Here is a 27,095-nt window from a genome sequence, read left to right on the forward strand (position 1 = left end):
GGAGAGTGTTAGTATGTATATTTTAAAAAGTTTAGAGAAAAATGCATTTGAATAGTAGTGTATTTTTAAAAATAACATTATTTTTAGAGCTGTTTTAAATTCACAGCAAAATTAAGCAAAAGGTACAGAGGTTTCTCTTTTACCCCTGTCCCCACACGTGCTCACTATCATACTATCACGCCAGAGTGGTACATTTGTTATAATTGATGAACCTACACTGACACATCATTATTGCCTAGAGTCCATAGTTTAAGGTTCACTCTTGGTGGTGTATATTATCTGGGTTTGGACAAATTTATAATGACATGTATTTACCATTACAGTGTTCTACAGAGTAGTTTCACTTTCTAAGCGTCCTCTATGCTTTACCTAATCCCTCCCTCTCTCCAGCCCCTGACAACCACTGGTCTTTTTCCTGCCTCCATAGTTCTGCCTTTTCCAGATGCCATATAGTTGGAATCATACAGTATGTAGCCTTTTCAGATTGGCTTCTTTCACTTAGTAATATGCAGTTAAGTTTCCTCCATGTTTTTTAATTGCTTGATAGCTCATTTCTTTTAGTGCTGAGTAATATTCCATTGTCTGGAGATAACACAGATTGTTTATCCATTCACCTACTGAAGGACCTCTTCATTGCTTCCAAGTTTTGGCAATTATGACTAAAGCTGCTATAAACAGCCTTGTGTAGTTTTTGTATAAACATAAGTTTTCAACTCTGTGTAAATACCAAGGAGCTCTGTTTGCTGGATCATGTGGTATGAGTGTGTTTAGTTTTGTAAGAAGCCCCCAAATTGTCTTCCACAATGCTATACCATTTTGCATTCCCACTACCAATGAATGAGAATTCTTGTTGCTCAACATTCTCACCAACATTTGGTATTGTTAGTGTTCTGGATTTATACCATTCTAATAGGTGTGTAGTGTTACCTCGTTTTAATTTGAATTTCCTGATGACATATGATATGGAGCATGTTTTCGTATGCTTATTTGTCATCTGCATATCTTCTTTGGTGAGGTGTCTACTAAGGTCTTTGGCCCATTTTAATCAATTTGTTTGTTTTCTTATTGTTGTATTTTAAGAGTTCTTTGTCTATTTTGGATAACAGTTTTTTATGAGATGTGTCTTTTGCAAATATATTCTCCCAGCCTGTGGCTTATCTTTTTATTCTCTCGATGGTGTCTTTTGCAGAGTGGAAGTTTTAATGAAGTCCAACTCATCAATTATTTCTTTCACGTATTGTGCTTATGGTATTATATCTAAAAAGTCATTGCCAATCCCAGGATCATCTAGATTTTCTCCTATGTTATCTTCTAGGAACTTTGTAATTTTGTGTTTTACGTTCAGGTGTCTTATCCATTTTGGTTAATTTTTGAACAGTGAATGGTGTAAGTTCTGTGTCTGGATTAACTTTTTTACATGTGGATGTTCAGTTGTTTTAGCACCATTTGTTAAAAAGACTTATCTTTGCTCTCTTGTATTGCCTTTGCTTCTTTGTCAGAGATCAGCTGACTATATTTATGTGGGTCTATTTCTGGGCTCTCTATTCTGTTCAATGATCTATTTGTCTGTTCCTTAGCCAATACCATACTATCTTGAGTGCTGTAGCTTTTCAGTAAGTCTTGAAGTAGTGTATTTTTTAACAGATTTTTTTCCATTCAACTGTATTTTTGCTTACTTTTTGTTATTACTGCTGGCAGCACTTTCTCATCTTTTGATTTGCTTCTTCTGACCTGATAGACATTACCGGAATTATATCTAAATTAAGAGAACTAGATTTCAAGAGGACTTCTTGAGGAATCAGATGAATGCATGTTCTGAGTTCCATTGCTCAGAAATGTATTTTTTCTTTCTGAGTTCTTGATATTGCTAGATTAGGTATCTGGATTATTGGGTTATTGCTGTGAATTGTCTTCCATAATAGTGCTTTTTTCTTTTGGGTTTGTGTTCTCACTTCTAAAAACTCAAATTATGTCATTTTGAAAAATGTAAATGAGCTCAGTGAATCTTGTGGAAAAATTTTTTTTTTTCTTTTGTGAGGTGCCAAGGAAATGTACCTTTTAACATTTTAGAAGGAAATATAAAGTGAAACTTCTATTTGCTTATAGTAATTTTTGTTTTTATTGTTTTGGTTACATATAAATAATGATTTAAACCTTCTTCAGTGAGAATTTTTGTTGTTCAACTCTCTTGTCATGCCTGTATTTAGTTAACTAACATGTCTTTTGGCCTCATTTTTTATTTTTGCAGGGAAATGCAGTAGTAAATTTATTTTTGCTAGTATACACTTGTATATTAGAAAGTTTCCCACTTTTAAGTGAGGCTTTTGATCTTTTGGGGGGCGGAGAGGTAAATTTTAGCTCATTTAAAACAATATTTTTCTGTTGTTGAAAATTGAATAGAAATTCAGTTGAAATGGAAACAGTGCTAGGTAAATGAGGTATAAAATCAGTTTTAAAAAGAGAAAAATAGGGCTTCCCTGGTGGTGCAGTGGTTGAGAGTCTGCCTGCCGATGCAGGGGACACGGGTTCGAGCCCTGGTCCGGGAGGATCCCACATGACGCGGAGCAACTAAGCCCGTGCGCCACAACTACTGAGCCTGAGCGTGTGGAGTCTGTGCTCCGCAACGAGAGGCTGCGACAGTGAGAGGCCCGCGCACCGCGATGAAGAGTGGCCCCCGCTCGCCACAACTGGAGAAAGCCCTCGCACAGAAACGAAGAACCAACACAGCCAGAAATAAATAAATAAATAAATAAATTTATTTTTAAAAACAAGAGAAAAATAATGTTGAGAAGCAAGAGTAGAATTTTTAAATAGAAAAGGATTGCAGAGGTTTGTAATAAACATTTGATTAATTGATTGGTTCTACCTTGTTTTCCGAAATGGAAAAAATTCCAGATACGTGATCTGAAATCCTGCATGGTTTTGAGCTAGTCACAACCATTCTGAGCCTTAGTTTCTTTATTGGGTTATTACTGACACTTTGAGTATAGCTACAGTGTTTTTTTTTTTTTTTTTTTTTTTTGATCCTCAGCCCCAGTCAAGCCTTCAGATGACTGGAGCTCCATCTTTTTTATTTTTTTATTATTATTATTTTTTTTACAATGGTGTGTTAGTTTCTGCTTTATAACAAAATGAATCAGCTATACATATACATATATCCTCATATCCCCTCCCTCTTGCATCTCACTCCCACCGTCCCTATCCCACCCCTCTAGGTGGTCACAAAGCACCGAGCTGATCTCCCTGTGCTATGCGGCTGCTTCCCACTAGCTAACAGTTTTACATTTGGTAGTATACACATGTCCATGCCACTCTCTCACTTTGTCCCAGCTTACCCTTCCCCCTCCCTGTGTCCTCAAGTCCATTCTCTAGTAGGTCTGCGTCTTTATTCCCGTCCTGCCCCTAGGTTCTTTATGACCTTTTTTTTTTTTTTTTTTTTTTTAGATTCCATATATATTTGTTAGCATATGGAATTTGTTTTTCTCTTTCGACTTACTTCACTCTGTATGACAAAGTCTAGGTGCATCCACCTCACTACAAATAACTCAATTTCATTTCTTTTTATGGCTCAGTAATATTCCATTGTATATATGTGCCACATCTTCTTTATCCATTCATCTGTCCATGGACACTTAGGTTGCTTCCATGTCCTGGCTATTGTAAATAGAGCTGCAGTGAACATTGTGGTACATGACTCTTTTTGAATTATGGTTTTCTCAGGGTATATGTTCAGTAGTGGGATTGCTGGGTCGTATGGTAGTTCTATTTTTAGTTTTTTAAGGAACCTCCATATTGTTCTCTGTAGTGGCTGTATCAATTTACATTCCCACCAACAGTGCAAGAGGGTTCCCTTTTCTCCACACCCTCTCCAGCATTGATTGTTTGTAGATTTTTTGATGATGGCCATTCTGACTGGTGTGAGGTGACATCTCATTGTAGTTTTGATTTGCATTTCTCTAATGATTAATGATGTAGAGCATTCTTTCATGTGTTTGTTGGCAATCTGTATATCTTCTTTGGAGAAATGTCTATTTAGGTCTTCTGCCTATTTTTGGATTGGGTTGTTTGTTTTTTTGATATGGCGCTCCATGAGCTGCTTGTAAATTTTGGAGATTAATTCTTTGTCAGTTGCTTCATTTGCAAATATTTTCTCAAATTCTGATGGTTGTCTTTTGGTCTTATTTATGGTTTCCTTTGCTGTGCAAAAGCTTTTAAGTTTCATTAGGTCCCATTTTTTAATTTTTGTTTTTATTTCCATTTCTCTAGGAGGTGGGTCAAAAAGGATCTTGCTGTGATTTATGTCATAGGGTGTTCTGCCTATGTTTTCCTCTAAGAGTTTGATAGTGTCTGGCCTTACATTTAGATCTTTAATCCATTTTGAGTTTATTTTTGTGTAGGGTGTTAGGGAGTGTTCTAATTTCATTGTTTTACATGTAGCTGTCCAGTTTTCCCAGCACCACTTATTGAAGAGGCTGTCTTTTCTCCATTGTACATCCTTGCCTCCTTTATCAAAAATAAGGTGACCATATGTGTGTGGGTTTATCTCTGGGCTTTCTATCCTGTTCCATTGATCTATATTTCTGTTTTTGTGCCAGTACCATACTGTCTTGATTACTGTAGCTTTGTAGTATAGTCTGAAGTCATGGAATAGCTACAGTTTTAAAAGATCATCTGTATGAAGCACTGACACATACTAGGCTATTAATATGTGTTGGTTGTATATTTTATGTGATACATATATTCCTGAGGAGCAAAATTTTAATTGACTCTTTACATAACTTTAAAATTTATTGGAGAACCTATTTAAAATAATCTTTAGTGGTACCTGTTGTAAAGAAAATTGTCACGTTTTAATGTTTTAGTTGCTTAAAGCAAGGGCTCCTATGATAAGGATTTTTGCCTTTGGGAAAAACATCCATTTTCAAACAGGCCTTTGTAGTTAAGTGCTTTAAAAATGTGAACAGGGTTTACTAAGGGCCAAATTACCTTTGGGAGAATGTTTTTCATCTTACACAACTGTTAAAAACCAGAAGGATGTATTCTTGAGTTACTGTGTTGCAAAGAGAAAGCCTTCCTCGTGACTTCTATTTCTTGGCAAAATTTACTTCCAAATTTGTCAGTTGGTGATAGAACACAAAGAAGGGAATTATGAGGGTAAGGAGCATTAGCAGACTGAGTTTCAGTAGTACATTTATTTTACTAGCTCATAGTTGTGGCTTGAATTTTTACGTTCTGTGTAGGTTATGAGACTAATACTGTTCTCTGAGACAAGCATGTAGGCAAGATCACCTTATGATCATGGCTTATTGTCACTGTGGTAACTAAAGCCCCCCCTTGGATTGAATTCAAAGAATTGCCTTTATGGTGAATTCTTTTCCTTAATAAAGAATCCTACTCTAGGGCTCAGTACACTTGTCCCTCGGTATCCACGAATTGGTTCCAGGACCCCCTGAGGATACCAAAATCCGGGGGTGCTCGAGCCCTTAATATAAAATCGCATAGTATTTGCATATAACCTACACACATTCTCCCGTATACTTTAAATCATCTCTCGATTATTTATAATAACTAATACAATGTAAACGCTTTGTAAATAGCTGCCAGCCCATGGCAAGTTCAAGTTTTGCTTTTTGGAGCTTTCTGGAATTATTTTTTCATGGATATTTTCAGTCTGTGGTTGGTTGAATCCACAGATGTAAAACCCATAGATATGGTGGGCTCACTATATTTATATATCACTTAGCATTTAGCTTTAAAACCATATGCTATAATATACAGATCTTGCTTGTGATTGATAAATCTGTCCCCACATGTTTCATGTTTTTTGATGCTGTTGTAAATTTTATTGCTGTTCAAATTCATTTTCCAATTGTTCATTGCTAGTATAGAAATACAATTAATTTTTATATGTTGACCTTGTATCCTATATTCTTGCTAAAACTCATTTACTAGCTCTAATAGATTTTTTTTTTTTAGGGTTTTTTTACATAAAAGATCATGTTGTCTGCAAAGAAGGATAGGTTCATTTCTTCATTTACAATCTGAATATCTTTTAATTTTTTTTCTTGCTTTTTTTGTACTGACAAGAACTTCCAGTACAACATTGAATAGAAAATGTGAGAGTGAACACCCTTGCTTTGTTTCTGATCTTAGGGGTGCCTTTCCTCATGTAAGAATTATATCGGTTGAAGGTTTTTCATAGAAGGCCTTTGTCAGAATGAAGAAGTTTCCTTCTTTTCCTCATTTGATGAGAGTTTTTATCATAAATGCATGTTAGATTTTCTCAAGTACTTTTTCTATGTTTTTTGAGATGATCTTATGATTTATATATTTTCTTCTTTAATTATGGAGAATTACGTTGATTGCTTTTTGAAAGTTAAACCAACCTTAAAGTCATAGGATGAACCCCACTTAGTCATGGTGTACTATCTTTTTAAGTATTTTGCATCTGTTTTGATGAGAGGTATTTCCTGTAGTTTTCTTTGCTTATAATGCCTTTGTCTGGCTTTGGTAACGGTGTAATGAATTAACTTGGGAAGGGTTTCCTTCTCTTCTATTTCCTGAAAGAGTTTGTGTAGAAATAGTATTGTTCCTTAAATGTTTAATAGAATTCATCAGTGATGGCATCTGGGCTTAGGGTTATATTATGGGGAGATCAGAAATTAGAAATTAAATTTTGTTTAATTGGTATAGAGCTATTCACATTTTCTTCTTGAGGCAGTTTTGGTAATTTGTAGCTTTCAAGATATTTCTCCATTTCATCTAAGTTGTTGAATGTATTGGCATAATGTTAGTTTGTAATACTCCTTTATTATCCTTTTAATGTCTGTAGGCTCTGTCCTGATGTCCCCTTGTTGCCCCTGATATTAGTAATTTGTGTTTTCTTTCCTGTATCCTAATGAGAGGATTAATTTTATTGAACTTTTCAAATAACCAGCATTTGATTTCAAAATTTTTTCTACTGGTTGTCCATTTTCTCATTATTGGTTTTCTGATTTGTCATTATTTTCTCCTTCTACTTATTTTGGATGGTCTTAGCATCAACATAGATAAGTGAATCATAATACAGTCTTGAAATAGACCCATACATAGATGCTCAATTGATTTTTGAGGATGGTGCAAAAGTTATTCAAGGGGAAAAGATAGCCTTGTCAAGAAACTGTGTGAGAAAACTAGGCATCAATATGGAAAAAAAGGAATCTAAACCCTTACCCCACAACAAAAGCAAACAAAAAAAAATACTTCAAATGATTCATAGATTTAAATGTTAGAACCAAAACTATAGGATTTCTTGAAGGAAAAATAGGAGAAAATATTTGTGACCTTAGGGTAGTCAAAGATTTTCTGGTTAAGACATAAAAAAGCATAAACAATAAAACAACAACGGAAAAACCCAAAAAATGGGTTTCATCTAAGTGTAAACTTCTGTTCTTTGAAAGATACTGTTAGGAAAATGAAAAAAGCAAGCTACAGTGTGAGAGAAAGTATTTGCAAAACTTATATCTTAAAATGACTTATATCCAAAATATACAAACAGCCCTTACAGATTTATTATAAGACAAATAGTACAATTTTTAAACAAATGGGTAAAATGTTTGGATATGTGAGAAAAAGATATATGAATGACCAGTAACACACATGAAACAACATTCAAAAAAGGTCACCAGTGAAATTCAAATTAAATCACAGTGAGCTAACACTTCATGGCCATTAGCATGGCTAAATTTGAAAGAGTGACCATACTAAATGTTTGACAGGCTCTGGAGCAACTGGAAGTCTCATGTATTGCTGGTGGAAATATAAAATGGCACAACCCCTTTGGAAAAGAGTATAGAAGTTTCTTTTCTTTCTTTTTTTTAAAAATAAATTTATTTATTTATTTTTGGCTGCATTGGGTCTTTGTTGCTGTGCATGGGTTTTCTGTAATTGTGGCGAGCGGGGGCTACTCTTCATTGTGGTGCGTGGGCTTCTTATTGCTTGGCTTCTCTTGTCGCAGAGCACGGGCTCTAGGCGCATGGGCTTCAGTAGTTGTGGCATGTGGGCTCAGTAGTTGTGGCTTGCGGGCTCTAGAGTGCAGGCTCAGTAGGTGTGGTGCAGGGGCTTAGCTGCTGCTCCGCAGCATGTGGGATCTTCCCGTACCAGGGCTCGAACCCGTGTCCCCTGCATTGGCAGGCAGATTCCTAACCACTGTGCCACCAGGGAAGTCCCTAGACGTTTCTTATAAAGTTAAACCTACACTTTCCATATGACGCAGTAATCCCACTCCTGGATATTTACCCAGAGAAATGAAAAGATATGTCCACACAAAGACTTGTACAAGAACGTTCCTAACAGCCTTATTCACATTAAGTCAAAACTGGAAGTTACTCAAAGGTCCATCAATAAGCGAATGGATAAATAATTGTGGCAGTTAAAAGTAATGAGGTACTAATGCATACAACAACAGGAATGAAGCGAAAGAATCCGGACACTAGGGTCCATACTGTATGATCCTATTCATGTGAAACTCTGTAAAAAATCAAATTTGCTATAGAGTGACAGAAAACAGGTGAGTGGTTGAGACCAGAGGAGGGGGAGAATAACAGGCAAGGGGTAAAAGGGAATCTTTTGGAGTGTTGGAAATAATTCTTGATTGTGGCAGTACTTAGTTGTGTGTATTGTCAAAATTTATCAAACTGTACCCTTTAATAAGTGTATTTTATTATATGTAAAATTATACTAAAGTAAAAGAAGTTTCTTGTTTAGTGATTATCAAATCTGGTTGTATTTCAGAATCATCTGCTAAGCTTTTTAAAGTGTACATTTTTCTACCCTATGTCATACCCAAAGAATCAATGTTTAGCATTAGGCCTGCTCATTTGAGGTTCTTAAGAGTTTCAGAGGTGATTCTGATTCTCAGCGGGACTTCAAAAATAATTTTTTTTCTTTCCATGACTTTTCATTCTTAAGACTCCTAGGACCTAATAAAGTGAAATTTTAGTTATAAAAGGCATTACTGATTTTTTTCATGTTTTTCACATCCTGCTTTCAGTAATGGCTTTTAGAAGAACTTTATATTACTTATTTTGAAAGTTTGCTATTTTTAATAGCATATGCTTACATTGTTAAAATATGAAATATAAGAAAAATTCACATTATATCACATTTTTGAGTATATGAAATGAGCTATTGAAATGTCCTGTCTAATCCTCCAGTCTCATACCCCTAATTACTAATGATTTGATGCATATTTTTCTAGATATTTCCCTATGCTTATAGAAAAGAGATATATTCTAATCTAGTTTTATATGTTTTTAAATAGTCATTTATATATTTAAGTAGTATGCGTTGAGTGCCTGCTCTGTGGGAGCCGTTACACTAGGCCCTGAGGCTATTGAGCCAAAGAGATACCTTCTCTCCTGTGATGTTGTCAGATGGGAGGATAGATGTTGATTAAATAAAAACACAAACATATATATTAAAACTGTAGCAAGTGTTACAGAAGACAATTATAGAATGTTGTAAGATTACATAGTAAAAATTAAAACCTTTTTTGACCCTTTTACCCTAGTTCGGTTGCATCCTTTGAAAAGTGTGCTTTTTCCTAAAGTATTTAGTACTGCTTGTGTAGTATGAGTATTCATTTGGATGAAACAACTTGCACATGAACATCCCCATATTAAAGTATTATTTTCTCCTCTTATTGTTAGCATTTTTGTATTATTTTAAAATACTAAGAAAACTTAAATATTTAACTTAAGTGACAAAAAATTGAAAAAAGATTCACTCAGCAAATATTTATAAGTACCTCCCTGAGTCTTGGTCTGTGATTATCATTCAGTTATATGCTATACAACATTTTGTTACTAGAACAACAATAGCAACTAGAAAATGGCAGTTTGTTCTGGCAGCATATTTTTGGTGCTGTCAGAGGAGTTATTAACTGTTGGAGTGTGTCAAACACAGTGCTTTTAAAAATATGTTACACAATATACTAATTGTATTTGATATTAATAGAGAGTATGTGGGGTGGAATTTTTGTGCTCATACAAGTTTAGGAAATGGAGAGCTAAAGTTAGACATTTTTAGCTCTAGGTATTTTCAAAACTTTTAATATGTTACATTCTGAATCTTTTAAGATGGAGCTGTAGTACACAGTGACTCTCTTTTTGATCATGGAACCCTTTCCTCCTTGCCTTATAGTTCTATGAATAGATATTTAAGGAAAGAAAGAAATCTCCAGTAGTATCTAAAAAAATCATAGTGGCATGTTTTAAAGGTGCATGATAAATTTAATGTAAAACATTATTGTTTAAACATGATTGTTCTCTCTCGTAAGCACCAGATCTGTATTTTGTATTTATATGCTGAGCTTTGGGGAATTAATTTACATATAAGGAAAGAATCATTTCTCCATTCTTGCATCCTAAACTGGGAAAGGAAAATGAAATTTATGTTTCTCTTATATTTCAGAACAAAGTAGAAGAGATGACTTAGAAGCTTTAGGTCATATGTTCATGTATTTTCTGAGAGGCAGTCTTCCTTGGCAAGGTTTAAAGGTAATTGTTTTTGTGTTTCCTTATTGAATTTCATAAATTGTTAATATATTAAGATACCCGCTTCCACATATTTAATTTTAAAATTATGTCTCAAGATTCTTTTTCTTTCTGTTTTAGGCTGACACATTAAAAGAGAGGTATCAGAAAATTGGAGATACAAAACGAGCCACACCAATAGAAGTGTTATGTGAAAATTTTCCAGGTAATGAATAATGCTGCTTGATACATGTGCTTATTATACACAGAAGACTAGAACTGTTCATTTTCATTGCTTAAGTTGATAAGTACCTTTTTCATGCTTAAAAAATATGATTCAAAAGATGTCAGCAGGACTTCCCTGGTGGCACAGTGGTTGGGAGTCCGCCTGCCAATGCAGGGGACATGGGTTTGATCCCTGGTCCGGGAAGATCCCACATACCGTGGAGCAGCTAGGCCCATGCACCACAACTACTGAGCCTGAGCTCTGGAGCCTGTGAGCCACAACTGCTGAGCCTATGTGCCACAACTGCTGAAGCCTGTGTGCCTAGAGCCCATGCTCCACAGCAAGAGGCTGCTGCAATGAGAAGCCCGTGCACCACAACAAGTGGCCCCTGCTCGCCACGGAGAGGGCCTGCGTGAAGCAACGAAGACCCAACGCAGCCAAAAATAAATAAATAAATTAATTAATTAAAAAAAGAAAAAAAAAGATGTCAGCATTTGATACACAGACCACAGGGCAATGTGTATATTTGCTTTTGTAAAATGGTATTAATGGAAGAAAATTCATCTTTTAATAGTGTTGACCAGTACCAGCTAAATTAATATTTTCTTCAGTAGAATACTTTTAATAAGTTGAAATATTTGCTTAGAAATACTAACTAAAGTTTTGGTATCCAATATTAGTCATTTGAGTCTCAATGTCAAGCTCAAAGGAGGTATGTGATGTATGATTTAGTCTAGTTTTCCAAGTACAGTAAAATCTTACTAACCTTACTACTTTTAGGCTAATTTTGTATTGGGGAGCTTTATGAAGATAGCTTTGCTCTCATGTAGATTTTTGGCAACTCATGTGAAATCAACAAAAATTTACTTAAGATTCCTAAATCAATTAAGGGATAAGAATAATGTGTCCCTAATGTGTTAAAATACCTGTTGTGATTTATGCAATAACATTAAATGAGAACCAAACTTGAAGATAGAAGATGGAGCTTATATCTCACTTCAGTATTTACAGGTTCTCCTGCACAGTGCTGGCATTATTATTGTATTGTATTGTATTGTAGTATCAGCAGCATAATCTCAGGTAGCCCTTTTTCAAGTTTGCTTTTATTATTCATTGACAGTAAACTTTAATTATGTATTTTGCTTTCTTGCTATAACATCTAGAACTGGAAGATTAAAAGAAAAAATCGGTTGATAGTACTAACAGTTTAGGTGTAGGCAGATTGGCTATACCTTATTAAGAAGCTTATACAAATTTCTACAGGAAAAATAAGGGTGCCAAAGTAAATTAGCCAGGTGATTAGCTAGAAGGTGGAATAGTGGGAGAGTCACCATGTGACTGGGTCACTGGATGCTACTTTCATGCCTGTTAGGCTATGGGTGATCCTTTTCTTATTAGCTGCCATGAATAAATGGGATCAAAAAAGCAGCTAGGTGTAACCTACCATCTCTTATGATAGTGCTTTTATGTGCTCTGACGGTTAAACACTGTTTTACTAATTGCTGACCATTTTGCTTATTGATTTTTATGGCTTTTTCTTTCTTTTACTTCTGGAAAATATGACCTTTAAAAAAATAAATATCTCTAATATATTTGGGAATTATAATAGCATGCAAAGGTTTACGTATTACGAAATAATTGTTACATTTATGACCAGAAATTAAGAGAAAACTTAAACCGTCCTCCTGAATCTGTTTTAGCTTTATGTTGCTAGGGTTGATTAGAATACCATTTAGCCAAGGTTAAGAATTTGAATCTTCTATTGGTCAGTTAGTGTTACTGATTCTAAAGGAAATCCAGCAAGGTAGTGCAAATGCTTTCATGTATAAATCAATTCCTATGAGTATTTAAAATAATTTTTAAAAAATATGAGCTTAGTATGGTGTTTTGTGATTAAATAATTATGCATTATTAAGTTTCTATTTCAACCTTGAATACTGTCCAAGGTTTCTATTAAAAATAATGTAAAATAAAAATTTTAGCCTTTCCTAATGAATTGAAGCAAAAATAATGTTTGTTAAATCTCTGATTTATCTTTTGTCCCTATTTCCTTTCTTCCCTTCTTTCCCGCTTTTAATTTCCTTGTTATTAAGTTCATAATATTTTAAATTTTAGTAGAATTTTGTTACTTTTTCATGTTTTTATAATATCCTGTGCTTTTAGATATTTATAATTTTATTATTAATGAGTATTAGAAAAGTTTAATGAGAGAAAATTTTTATTTCCTTTCTAGAAGAAATGGCAACATATCTTCGTTATGTAAGAAGGCTAGATTTTTTTGAAAAACCAGACTATGACTACCTAAGAAAACTTTTTACTGACTTGTTTGATCGAAAAGGGTATATGTTTGATTATGAATATGACTGGATTGGTAAGCAGTTGGTGAGTACTCTAGGCTATATAATAAAAATAAAAGATTATTTGTAGTACTTAACCTTCTTTTTCATAGTACAGATCCTTTATTTGAAAAGAGTTGAGAACAAATAATTTTTTATTTTGAAGTATAGTTGATTTACAATATTATATTAGTTTTAGGTGTACAACATAGTGATTCAATATTTTTATAGATTATACTCCATTTAAAGTTATTACAAAATAAGAGCTATATTTTTCTGCACTGTACAGTATATCCTTATTGCTGATTTATTTAATACATAGTAGTTTGTCTCTTAATCCCATACTCCTGTCTTGCCCCTCCCCCCTTCTTTCTCCTCACTGGTAACCACAAGTTTGTTCTCTATATGTGTAAGTCTGTTCCTATTTTGTTATGTACATTTGGTGGTTTTATTTTTTAGATTCTACATATCAGTGATAACAGAGTATTTGTCTTTCTCGTCTGACTTATTTCACTAAGCATAGTACTCTAGGTCCATCGACATTGTTGCAGATAGCAGAATTTCATTCTTTTTTTTATGGCTGAGTAATATTCATATATGTGTGTGTGTGGGGGGGTGTGTGTATATCTATATCTATAACTATATCTGTATCATCTCCATATCTTCTTTATCCATTCATCCGTTGGGCACTTAGGTTGCTTTCATATCTTCAATATTTTGGCTATTGTGAATAATGCTGTTATGAACATTGGGATGCATTACTGTTTTCATTTTCTTTGGATATATACCCAGCAGTGGAATTGCTGGATCATATGGTAGTTCTGCTTTTAGTTTTTTGAGGAATCTCCATACTGTTTACCATAGTGGCTGCACCAATTTAAATTCCAACCAATAATGCACAAGGGTTCCATTTTTTCCATATCCTCACCAACACTTGTTATGTCTTGTCTTTTTTATAATGGCCATTCTGACAAGTGTGAGGTGATATCTCATTATGGTTTTGATTTGCATTTCCCTGATGATTCGCAGTGTTGAGTATTTTTTAATGTACCTGTTAGCCATCTGTATGTTTTCTTTGGAAAAATATTTATCCAGGTCATCTGCCCATTTTTTAAGTGGATCCTTTGTTTTTCTTGGTATTGTATGAGCTGTTTATAAATTTTGGATATTAACCTCTTGTAGGTTATATCATTTGCAAATATTTTTTCCCATTCAATAGGTTGTCTTTTCATTTTGTTGATGGTTTTCTTTGCTGTGCAAAAGCTTTTAAGTTTAATTAGGTCCCATTTGTTTATTTTTGCTTTTGTTTCTCTGCCTTAAGAGACAGATCTAAAAACTATTGCTACAATTTATGTCAAAGAGTGTTCTGCTTATGTTCTCTTCTAGGAATTTTATGGTTTCATAGATAAAGGTCTTTAATCCATTTTGAGTTTATTTTTGTATATAGTGTTAGGAAATGTTCTAATCTCATTCATTTACACGTAGCTGTCCAGTTTTCCCATCACCACTTATTGAAGAGACTGTCTTTTCTTCACTGTATATTCTTGCTTCCTCTTTCATAGATTAATTGACCATAAGTGTGTGGGTTTATTTCTGGGCTGTCTGTTCTACTCCATTGACGTATGTGTCTGTTGTTGTGCCAGTACCATGCTGATTTGATTACTGTAGCTTTGTAGTATAGTCTGAAATCAGGGAGTGTGATACCTCCAGCTTTGTTCTTTTTTCTCAAGATTGCCTTGGCATTTCAGGGTCTTTTGTGGTTCCATATACATTTTAGGATTGAGAATAAATAATTTTTAAAGGGTTCATTTTATTTCTTTTTTATGGATGTTTCAGGTAGCATAATATAAAAATTATTCTTTGAATTTTGTAAAAACCTTACATTTGGAGTCTACTTTTTAGAGTGATGAGTTATTTTGAACTTTTTACTTCTGATTTAGTTCTTAATGTCAAATGTACTTTTTAAAAATATAATATTCTAGTGATTACTTTTAAAAGATCAGCTAGTTTTTTTCCTTTAGTCATCTTTCAAAACATTTGTAATTTTAAGATATGTTTTAATTATTCTAGCAGTTTTAGGTTATCTTGGAATAGACTGATACTTATATATTGGAGCATGTTTAGGTTTTTAAAACTGTACCAAGTTTTCATAGTTAAAAAAAAAATTGTCTTGATCATAACTGTGGGATGGGTGTCATTACTTAAATGAAATTATCATTAAATTCTTTCTTTGAAGAGACAACTTCCAGAAAATCAAATATGTATTCTCACTAGTCTTTTTTTTTTAAATAAGTAAGAATGCCTTACAAAATTTTCTATAATTATGGCTCACTGTTAGCAAATTTTTTTCCAAATTTGGAACTGCGGAACACTCAGATTCAAGTATTTTTGAACAACTGACTTACTTAAGCGTTTAATCTGTATTTTTCTTAACTCCAAAGTGATTTGAATATATATGGTATCTAAAATGCAAATCTGAATATACTTTGATTAAAGTATTTATATGAAGTTTTGAATTATATTTGAAAATTTAGATTTTATATAAGCCTCTTCTGAGTTAAAATATTGACAGTAAACAATTTTATTAGCTTATTTAAAAAATTATTCCCTTAATTTTCTTAAAATAATTTTTTCTGTTTATATATTGGCTTTGGAAATGAGAAACATAAACAAATACACTTTCATTTTGTGATATGAAAAAGTAACCTAAAAGTAATGACAGTATTAGAGGGTCGTTTGTTGATATAAAAATAAATACTTGATAAAGTATTTAAATATTTTGAAAATACTTTAAAAAGTAGCTATAATCTCTTTGTTGTATTTAACAACATATTTTAGGAAAGATATCTTTTCTTAAGGCCTTACTTTATTTAACAGTGTCTTTTATTTTTTTTCCTTGATTATGTTAAGTAGCTACATAATTTTAAGTAAGAGTTCTGAAGTAGAATGCATTGATTTTAATTGTTATTGTATTGTAGCCTACTCCAGTGGGTGCAGTTCAGCAAGATCCTGCTCTGTCATCAAACAGAGAAGCACATCAACACAGAGATAAGATACAACAATCCAAAAATCAGGTTTGCTGCCCTTTTAGATATGAAATGTCTTAATTTGCTTCTGTATTACCTTCTCACAGTTTATAAACATATTTGGTGTTTTATCATGCACAGGTGACAGCTTTATATGTGTATGTATTTGTGTGTGCATGTGTGTCTATACATACTTGTATATACGTATTGAAGGATTGAAACACATATTTTTTATTTTATAAAGCAGACTATATACACACATATTAAGGATAGAAAATGCATATATTTTCAATAGCTAGACTATTTCCCCTAATGTTCACATTAAAAATGTTTAATCATAAATCCAAATTAGTGGTGTAAGTTAGTATAATAAACTTTGAGCAATGTTTGATATTCTGTTAGAATGGAAGTATGTGGATACCCTGTTGGAATGAATTGTAATAGCGGTTGGTCGTTCTAACTATAGTGTAGTTTAGTGTACTAAATTATTTACTGAGTTTCTGTTATTTGAAAGCTACTATTCTGCACATTGCAGAAATTCAGAAGTAAGGAAAACATATAACCTGTAAGAAATGATTTTGTAATCAGTGGCTAAGACCTCTCTCAGCCTCTGGAATCAGTCATACCTGGATATGGCTTGACCCTGGGTGGTTTACTCATTCACTCAAAGCCTCAGTTCTCATCTATAAAATAGAAATAATGCATTTAATTCCTAGCATATAGTAAGCTTTCATTAGGTCTCAACTCTTGTGGCTGGTATTACTGTTATCATTATTACAATAAATTCACAAATAACTACATTACAATGCAGAATAAACTCTGCCATAGGAAATACATTAATAAAGTGCCAAGGAGGATCATTGGAATATGTAGGATCTATAAAGATTTTATGGCAAAGGTGGCTTTTGAGATGAGCCTGAAGAATGAATGGAATTTTTAAAGGCAGGTGAAGGAATAAGAGCATTTTGAGGAGAGTGAACAGTAAAAAATATAAAGCAGAAGTTTAAAAATGTAGTATATGTTTGAGGAGAAATAAGCAGTTGGCTTGGAGCAGAGAGTAGGTTCATGACAAGGCATAGAAGATTCATTGAAGAGTTTGTATTTCCTGGGTAAGGCATATTGGAAGCTGTTGAAACTTTTGAGCAACGTTTTCACTCTTCTCATTTTTGTATAAAGAAGCTTTATTGAATCCTTTTGACATAAAAAGTTTTGCTGTCACCCTGAGTTAAACAGGGCCTTTAGAATTTTTGGTTATAACCCTTTTTGGAGAAGGATAGTGTGTTATCCTTTTTGTATCCCATCAGGGTTCAGGTGAGGGTTAAATAAGAAATGAAATCAAAGAAAAAGCACAACTTATTAAAAATAATAGCCAAATAAAATGCTGCATTTAAGAAATATTTAACAACATTATGCTTTAAAGTATAGAGAATTTAAAAAGATTAGTTTTATAATTTCACCTTAGAAAAATTGGGACAGTAAAGGGTCTTATATATAAATTACTTCCAATATAAATTACAACTTGTTGATAGCTTGAGTACTCTGATAAGATGCTGTATATAGAAAGAAATGGGAGAAATCAAAACTTGGGAGTTTGTGTTTTATAAATAAGTTAATTTCTCAAATGTATGTGGAAGAAGATCAGTAATTCATGTTCTGTGAAGATCTCCACTTGAGCTGTTAGGTATTGTAATAAGTGAAACTCTTCTTTTATTGTTGAATTAAATTTTTGTTGAAATAGATTTAAATGTTTTAAAGTTTAACTTTCTACATGTTTCAGATATATCTTGCTAGCTCGATTGCCAGCTCACTGAGGGTGGGAACCATATTTTGTTGATGTAGTCCTTGTTGCACTAAATATAGGGAGTCAGTTTTTTTCTCAGGAAATCCTTTAGGATAGCTTATATATTGAATTTGAAACCAGGACATGCAGATTCTTACCATGATAGAAACATTGTATATCTAGAAAAAATTTCTTAACTATCTGTGATGCAGTAAACAGCTTAAGTTGTGTGATAAACCCATAGTTCACAATCCCAAAAGAAGAAAGGTTAATTCTTTAAATGTCTGAAACCTTCATAATGTCCCTAGATAAACAATTGTAACTTAGAGTCAATGGTTGAAGTACAATGGTTTATCCCCAGATAAACAATTGTAACTTAGAGTCAATGGTTGAAGTTCAGGGAATCTGGAAATTTTACAGAAAATGTTGGGTGCGTGCAAATGTTTATCCTGAGGCGAGGTTGCAAAGCTCTTACTGTCTTCTTAAAAGGTCCATGGTTCCCAAATGTTGCCTGCTGTCCTAGGCAACATTTAGATCTTTGTCTCTCTTTTAGTATGATTTTCATTCTTTCATCTTGTTAAGATTTGGCCTTGTCTAATTTATTTCACTTTAACCTACAAATCTGCTCAATTCTGGTGATAAATTTGGAGGATTTAATGAAAAGATATTATAGAACTGTCATAATTGTTTTGATGACATATTTCATGCCACAGAATGTAGTTTTTCGTTGTACAGTTTAATTTAGGAAGTTTAGTGCTGGAACATTTATTCTTTGTGTCTACTTGATTTCAACATCTCTTCCCCTGAAGGGTTACTCTGGCTCCTGATATGCTTAGGCTCCGAATAGCCCAGTGTACTTGGCACTTTGTGGCAAGATTTTCCTTACTTTGGTTGAAAAAGAAAGAAAAGAGCCCTGAAGTCTTTAGAACATAATGTAATTGTGATAAGGAGCTAGGTAGTAATATTGGAAGAGCAGTAGGCTCTCAGTTTGAATCCTTTGTGTACTCTTTGCTACCTCTATGACCTTAGAGAAGTATTTAATGTTTCAGTGTCTTCATCACTAAAATGAGGGTGATACTATCTATCTCAAAAATGAGATAACACATATAAAGCAGCTAATGCAGAACCAAACATGTAATAGAAACTTAAATATTGTATACCTTCCCCCTCTTCTTATTAGTGCTGTCCACATTTTCCTGAAACATAGAAATTGACCCCTATTAAGCAGTTAACTCCTAATTCTGTTAGTAGATTATTATTAGTTCGTGGTTATTGCCATACAAGTTTGCCAAGTCATCTAAGAGCTTCAAGAATTATCAGCCTATTTCATGGAAATGGGTTTCTTAATTTGAACCAGATAAAAAGATCAAGGAGGCAAAGAGATTCGTGTATGTAAGATTGTCACTTAAAAAAATTGTTTACCATATCCTCTTGGTATTCTATATAGCACTTCTCGCTTTTTGAAGAATTTTTCTGTTTTCTTGTATTATCCCCACAATCAGAAACAGGGTACTAAGCAAGAAGAGAAAAGTTTTCTGGGACCTAAGTATGGCTATTTGAGTACTATCTTTTTTTTCACCTTGCTAGAAGTAGTTCCTCATCAGAAAACTAATGGGGACCTCTACTGTAAGAAAATATAGTGGATGGCTTTTTAAAACATTTCATGGTTTATTTGGAGTACTTTCTTGACCACAGCATTTTTACCTCTCTAGTTTTTGTTAACTTTATAAAGTTAGCGAGTGGAGTCTATGATATCTAAAGTCCTTTCTCTTCTAAAATTCTGTGATTCTATTTTATTTTTGTGGTTGATCATTACATTATTGTAGCATTTTAACTGAAATCTCTCCATGTTCAGTATGCAAAGATAACTGCATCTGTGACTCAGAATAGTAAGGGTATTTTAAATTTCCTTTTATACGTTTGTTTTCTATATTACAAGGATGAGATGTTTAACATTTTGGGTTTCTCTTCTTCCATGCATGCCACATGCATTAAATAAATGGCAGTCGGCAGACCACAGGGCAGCTTGGGACTCCCAGCAGGCAAATCCCCATCATTTGAGAGCTCACCTTGCAGCAGACAGACATGGTGGCTCGGTACAGGTATTTTCTGATTTTTGCATGAGTGATTATTTCCCAAATTTATACAACTAACCCTTTTTGGAACTCATGGCATGATTTCATATCCTAATGAAAAACTTGTTGCTGAACCTCCATAATTCTATTCCTTTGTATTTAACCAAAAAACAGAATTAACATGGTCTAGCAAGACCACCAGGGATACTAAGATTTTGCCTTTGTTCATTTTTGCAAGCATATGCAACAGTATTTAAGTTAAGTTATACTCACAATAGGTTAGAAAAACAAAATGTATTACTTGAAATATGTGTTAAACTTGATTTTCCAATAATAAGCTCAGTCTTTTTTCATGCTTTAAGTAATAGAACATTTTTTATATCTTTTCCCTTTCATTGATTTTGCCTCCTTCAAACTTAGTTAAGTAGATATCTAACTTTTTCATCCTCAGTCCTTAGAATGTACTTTCTGATTAATTGGTCAAATAAACATGACCCTAATTTTATCATGATATATTTTGTTTGTACTTGGAGAAAATAGCACATGGAGAAAATAATTTCAAGGACAAGTATTTATTAAATATTTCCCTGGGCTTCCCTGGTGGCGCAGTGGTTGAGAATCTGCCTGCCAGTGCAGGGGACACGGGTTCGAGCCCTGGTCTGGGAAGATCCCACGTGCTGCGGAGCGGCTGGGCCCATGGGCCACAGTTACTGAGCCTGCGCGTCTGGAGCCTGTGCTCCACAACAAGAGAGGCCGCAATGGTGAGAGGCCCGCGCACCGCGATGAAGAGCGGCCCCCGCTTGCCACAACTAGAGAAAGCCCTCACACAGAAACGAAGACCCAACACAGCCATAAATAAATAAATAAAGACAAATACTTTAAAAAAAAAAAAAGATCCACACATAATCCTCAAGGTGAAATAAGCATTTCCATTAAAAAAAAAATATTTCCCTCAATTTTCTGGATATTTACAAAAATTTAATGCTGTCCCTTATTCTTTTTGATGTGTTCCTTTTTTCCCCCTTTTCTATATATTTAGAGATAGCTACTATATTCTGCCCTCACATGCCCCCCTAAATCTTAACCTTTTGTATGTATTATAAAAATGGAAAAAGATTACTGAGTCTCTTATTTCTTTTAAAAATGTCAGTTTAAGGTCATCTGAATGCTGGTTTAAAGTAATTGAGATGATAAATGTTATCTCAATCCATTTCAATCTAGAACCTAGATTTGATTTTTTTTCCTCCACATATTTCCACTTGAACAATTTTCTATTATGTTTTACCAAATCTGCATTTTTCTTAGTATGTATATATACGTATACATACATATACATATACATATATATATACACATATATATATATATATATATATATATATATACACACACACATACACACACACACATATACATAATCTGAATCTATGCTTGGGTTTTAGTCTTTCTTGATTTGAATTCTAAAAGATCAGTTCTTACTAGTTATCATGTTTTTCCCATCTTTAACTTTTAGAGGTAATTTAAATTGTGAAACCAAATATTTTTAAAGAACTTCGTAGTCTGTGGAACTTTCAGTCGTGTGTAACAGAAGTATTTGAATAGCGCTGTCAAAGTCTAGAGTGAGGGATTCAGAGGCAAGGGTGCCTAAATTGTAAAATTTTTTGTGACCCAAATTCATATCACTGGAAAGTTAATTGAGAAAATTATGTTTAATTCCCATAAACACAAACTGGATTGTGTATGTATCTGTATACGTTTACATGTTTCTAAGTGTTGTATGTTTTTATATCAGATGTCTTGCTCAGTGTTCAGGGAAATCTGTAACAATTAAGGCACTATTAGAAAGCTTTCCTACCACTTCTGTACCATTACCACAAATTTACCTTTAGTTTTTTCTTAAGTTTTGGAATTCCCAGAGATGGCTCATGGGATCTCTTTGGACTATCAAAGGGTGAATGAGTTTGATTATTGGCTCATCACTCAAAAACTTTGTTCTATTTTTTCACATGTTCTCAAAGATATATTTCAACTCTGCTATCTCTCATCATCTCTTTAAAACTTTTCTGCCTTGTAGAGATTACATCTGGCTTCATTATAATATTCTGTAAGTGATCAGTTTACTTACTAGAATTCTGGTAATACATAAGTAAGACAAAAAATTTTACACTATTTTTCATTTACTTCCTGAATTAACTAACTTGATGTGATGAACATTAAGGTAGTTTTACTGTCATGAAGAATTTGCTAGCAGCCTAAGTAAGATCATGCCTGAATCTTGCTCCACTCCAAAATGTTGAATTTATTTATAATTTTTATCCTACCCACTTTCAAAATTTGAAAAGTTATAATATGACACTGGTATAATTGGACTAATGAAATCGTAATTTAAAAATTAATAATAGAGGAAATAAAAGTGCCTTAAATCTGAGCTAATATTATTACGATAATTGAATACTATATTTGACTTTGAATGAAGGAAGAAAGGAAAACAATGTGTTCTTTCTTTCTCATTATCTGATAAAGAGAAAAATCTTATTCCTAATACAAAAGTATGAGTAGAATTTGCCTTGAGGTTCTTTGTTCTATGGTTCTTAATCCACCTGTTGGACGAAGTTTCAAGTATTAGCTTTGCAAGAAATATAAAGACTTTAAATGGCAATTGAAAAAAATTATCCTCAACAAATACTAAGGGCATATCATCAAATAGTTTCTCAGGAAAGACATTTCCAAAATAAGTAGGTTGGTATCTGTTAATGAAATGTATACCAGCACCTCTTGCCTTTTTGACTGGACCTACAGAAAAATCCTCGGATACTCATTATTTCACATGTTCTTTTAATAGGAACTGCACGTTGGAGTCTACATTTGAACTCCTTATCTTTTCACAATTATTATGTGTATTATTACAGATCAGACATATAGGTTACCAAGTTGATTTAATTGTGGTGAGCAGCATAAGTTCAAATTCTGTACCTTAGATTATTCATCAGTGACATGGAGATAATAATAGCTCTACCTCATGGTTTTGTTGTGAGAATTTTTTAAAGTATTTAGCATAGAGGCTGAGGCTTAGGAAGTACTAAATAGTAGAATCTATTGCTTTTGCAAATTAAGAAACTTGACTAGTATTTTTATCCATCTCTGAGAAGTGAAGTATAGAGATACAGCCAAACGAATGCATTGTGAAATGGGATTTATCTAATTTTATTCTGTCTCTTTAGTGAAATCATGTTAATTTACTAACCAGAAGGATAATGCTATACATTTGATAAACTTTTCCCACTTAAGAGACTATGAATAATATTCAGATACCTTAAAGAGTTTATTTTGAATCTGTTCTTGGCTTTTATGTGTTTTGGAAAAGCTCTTCAGGGAACAAGTATGCCCCCTCCTGCTCCCCTTAGAATCACTGGTAATAAATATGGCTGAGAAGCTTAGACCTACCACTTTCAGTTTCTTGGCTATTCATTATTCAGCAAATATATATAAATGTCTACTAGGTGCTCGGCACTGTGCTAGGTTCTTTGAATAAAAGGGAGAATAACAAATATGGTGCCTGTCCCCGTGGAGCTTTCAGTTAATGGGAAAGGCTAATAAACAGACAGTGTGATAAGTGGAGAAAGTACAAGGTGCTATGAGAATGTATAGTAGAAGCACCTAACTTGGGTTTAGTGGGTTAAGTTTTCTTGGAAAAAATGGTATTATTTATATTCTATTTTTTCATACATTTTCAATGAAGAATCAGTAGGGCTTAGCAGTCGAAGAAGGTAGAAGGGGTTAAGAAAGGAGTGTACCAGGCAGAGAAAACAACATACCTAAGACTGTGGAGGAGAGATTGACAGATTGAGGAATTAAATGCAATTTGGTCAAGCTGGTACGTACTGAGAAATGAGACTGACAGGTAGGCAGGAGGCAAATCGTGAAGGACCTAAAAGGTCTTGTTATTAAATTTGGACTTTGGTCTGAGGGTATTGGGTAGCCATAAAGAGAATTAGATAGAGAACTAACTTGATTAGGTTAGTATTTACAAAGCTTACTTTTGCTGGAGACTAGATTGAAGGGAGACAAGTCTAAGGCAAGGACACAACTCTCAAAAGTCCACAGCTGAGGAGAGATGATGGGTAGTGGAGATGAAGAGAAATAAAAGGACTTGAAAGATAATTAGAAGATAGAATTTAGTTGGGTATGGGGGTTGAGGGAAAGGGAGGGGTCAGTACCTGGCAAATCAGGATTTCCAAAATTAGGTTTTAAAATGTACCGCTGGCAGCAGATAGTACTAGTCTCTAATTCCACTGTGTTGAGCCTTTCACTGTAACACAGTCCATGGAGCTCGATGCTAACTAAAAATCTGATCCAAAAAAAGCTGAGAGGGCATGGCAAGCAGAGGGAAGAAGACAGCTGTTAAGGGCACTACTATTTTACATGGTATGGGATACCTTCTGATTGTTTGGAAAACTCCTCTGCTTTGCATTTAAGGAACAATGTGACACTGGGGGAAAAAGGACAGAATCACAAGTGGTGCAGATGTGTTATGCAGCCAGAATAACATTATGAAATATAAGAATAACATTAATTGTTGTAATAAGCAGTCTGATATTTTAGTCGGTGTCACTTCAGAAATACAGATACAGGTGATGATAACAGAAAAAGAATTAGACAAATGTATCGTGAAACGTAAGAAAACATATGTGATTAAAAGTCAGAGGAGTAATAGATGTCATATCTGAGTCAGTTCTCCATCATGCTAATTGTTAATGCAGACCTTTCTAAAATGTTTCAGATAACCAGTTCCAGTTTTCTTTATCAAATCTTTGAAAATACTGAGGTACTAACAAGAAAAAGAATTGAGTGACTAGAACAGTCATATCTTTCTATTCATTGTTTTCAGGGGTACTGAAGTCTGAATAAGAGAGGGAGGTTGTGGAAGGGGAGTAGTTACTGCCTTTATTACATAAATAATTTCCAGTTCATCTTTTTTATTTAGTTTAGGGAATTCCTTGTCTAGTTATAATTGGGGTAAATCAGCATTACGCATTTGTTTCGATATTTTTTTTTTTTCTGGCAGTAAAGAAAGATTTTAATAACTACTATAGTAGGGAAGAGAATATAGTGTAAACTGAGCTTGCTTTTCCCAAAACAAAAGGCAGGAGACTTTTTAAATGCTGGGGTTTTGTCGACTAAAAATATATATTCACAACCTAAAAGTTGAGAGTTATGTTTAATTCGGCAGGAAGTTTTAGGATGTCAGGCCCAGAAGGCAGCATGTCAAGTAACCGTTAGAGAACTGCTCCAAGGAGGTGATGGGGGGAGCTAGGATAAATAGGAGTTTTGCAACAAAGGGCAGGTAGTGTTAATATCAGAAGATTATTGTTAATTAAAGAAAACCAGATATCTCAAGTTAAGGAATTTAGCACTTTGCCTGTAACATTTACAGTAACATCTCTAAAGACTGAAATACTCAAAGAATAGAGTGCTCTGCTTAATACTTCTGTAAGTGAACATTAGATTGAGAATCCGTTTTGGTTTCTCTTTGTTGAAAGTCAGTGAGTGTGTCACTGGGCCTTTGGATTATCAGTTGGAATATCAAGAATATTAATTGTAACTCTATAGCTTTTTAGAATATGTTGGAAAGTTGGTTTCATATAGTTATGTGAACCCTAGCACAGGTCCAATAAACCCTTTGGAAGTTACTCTTTTAACTATATCTTATTTACTAGTGTGCTTTCTTATAGATGACTTTTAGAAAAAGCTGAGTGGGTAAGTAAAATAGATAATCTTTTAATGTTTCTAATATATTTATTGGATAGATGAAGATCTGGTTAATTAATATATTGTGCCTCTACTGAGCGCTTGGTAACATGCTTACAAGACTCCAAATTAGGAAGATAGTAGTATAACTAATTTGAATTCATTATATTTGGAAACTGTGTTAATTGGCCGTTTGACATGGTTGATCACAAAGATACCATGTGTTATCTTTGTACTCAAGTCCTTGAGAATGACTTCTTTTGGAATTAGATTGGGCAGGCAGCCATTAGATGGACCATTGTTTTTCTCCCACGCTTAGCTGCACGCTGTTTCCCCACTGCCTCCCCTTCAACTCTGATACAGTGATAGTAAAACTGTGGCCTAGTTGCCTTTTTTATAAACCTCTTAAAACAAGAATTGCACTAAGTTTCTTATCAAGTGGGAATAACAGAAATTTTCTTTAAGAACAAGAACAGCAGCAACAAAACCCCTGAATTTTCTTTTGAAATGTCAAACCTCAAGGCATCTGTGATTTTTAGATATACTTTCGTTAAGGAGCCTGATAAACACTAATATTTCAGAGACTCTTATGTTCTAGTGTGAGTTATAATTCTAGAAATGTTACCTAAATGGAATCATTCTTCAAAATTTGGCTTATAAAAATAAGCCAAATTTTGGTTTCCAGGAAGATATTGACACATTATTTATAATATTATGTCTTTGTTTCTTCCTCTAAAATCTGTTTGCAAAAAGACCACTAGTTTTCTTAAGTGGAAACAATTTTAATGCTGTGATACATTCTCACATCACTACTTTTAAGTGGGTCAGCTTCACAGAACTCCGTCACCACATTGCTTCTCTTCTGACCCTGGGATATTGGCCTTTACTCAGAGGGTTAGGGAGTCTGGGAAGCCCAGGGAAAATTACATTAAAAAAATTCATAAAGTCAGATGTTACTTCCTTTTGATCTGGTTCTGATCAGCCAGGAAGAATGAAACTTGAAACATTTCACTAAAATAAAGACTATTAAAGTCACTTATTACTGTGTGTGAAGTGACATAAATCAGATTTTATAATTATAATGCATATATAATTACTGTTGCTGGAAATTTAGAGTACTTGAGTTTCAAATTCTCATTTGTGCTGCTTAAGTAGGGGAAGACACTTTTGGGGAGCTGCCTGTAAGTCTCCCTCCACCTATTTAGGGCCATTGAACAAAAGTGGGAAAAGAAACCCACTGAATAATTATGTTAAGGAAAGAACAATGGAAATTGTTCAGTGAACTGTTTCGATTATCCACTACATGCGAGGCACTCTGCTAGTTAAAGGTGGTGGAGAATACAAAAGTATAGGATAAGAATTCTGCTTTCTAATTCCTTTCCAGTTCATT

General features: G+C 33.8%; 1 protein-coding gene across 8 annotated transcripts in view; it reads left to right on the top strand.

Moving 5' to 3' along the window:
- CSNK1G3 (casein kinase 1 gamma 3) overlaps positions 1 to 27,095 on the top strand; it is a 132,036-nt gene that overhangs the window by 89,260 nt on the left and 15,681 nt on the right. For 3 of the 8 annotated variants that reach the window (XM_068535778.1, XM_068535779.1, XM_068535776.1), the window contains exons 7-10: positions 10,453 to 10,538; positions 10,656 to 10,740; positions 12,974 to 13,122; positions 16,055 to 16,150. In XM_068535778.1, the coding sequence (XP_068391879.1) occupies positions 10,453 to 10,538; positions 10,656 to 10,740; positions 12,974 to 13,122; positions 16,055 to 16,150 (416 nt within the window). Of the gene's footprint in view, positions 1 to 10,452; positions 10,539 to 10,655; positions 10,741 to 12,973; positions 13,123 to 16,054; positions 16,151 to 19,888; positions 19,985 to 27,095 lie in introns of all 8 variants that reach the window. The other 5 variants (XM_068535775.1, XM_068535772.1, XM_068535774.1 and 2 more) reach the window with 4 other exon arrangements.

This window comes from Eschrichtius robustus, chromosome 2, assembly GCF_028021215.1.
Source record: "Eschrichtius robustus isolate mEscRob2 chromosome 2, mEscRob2.pri, whole genome shotgun sequence".
In the NCBI taxonomy this organism is placed as follows: Eukaryota; Metazoa; Chordata; class Mammalia; order Artiodactyla; family Eschrichtiidae; genus Eschrichtius; species Eschrichtius robustus.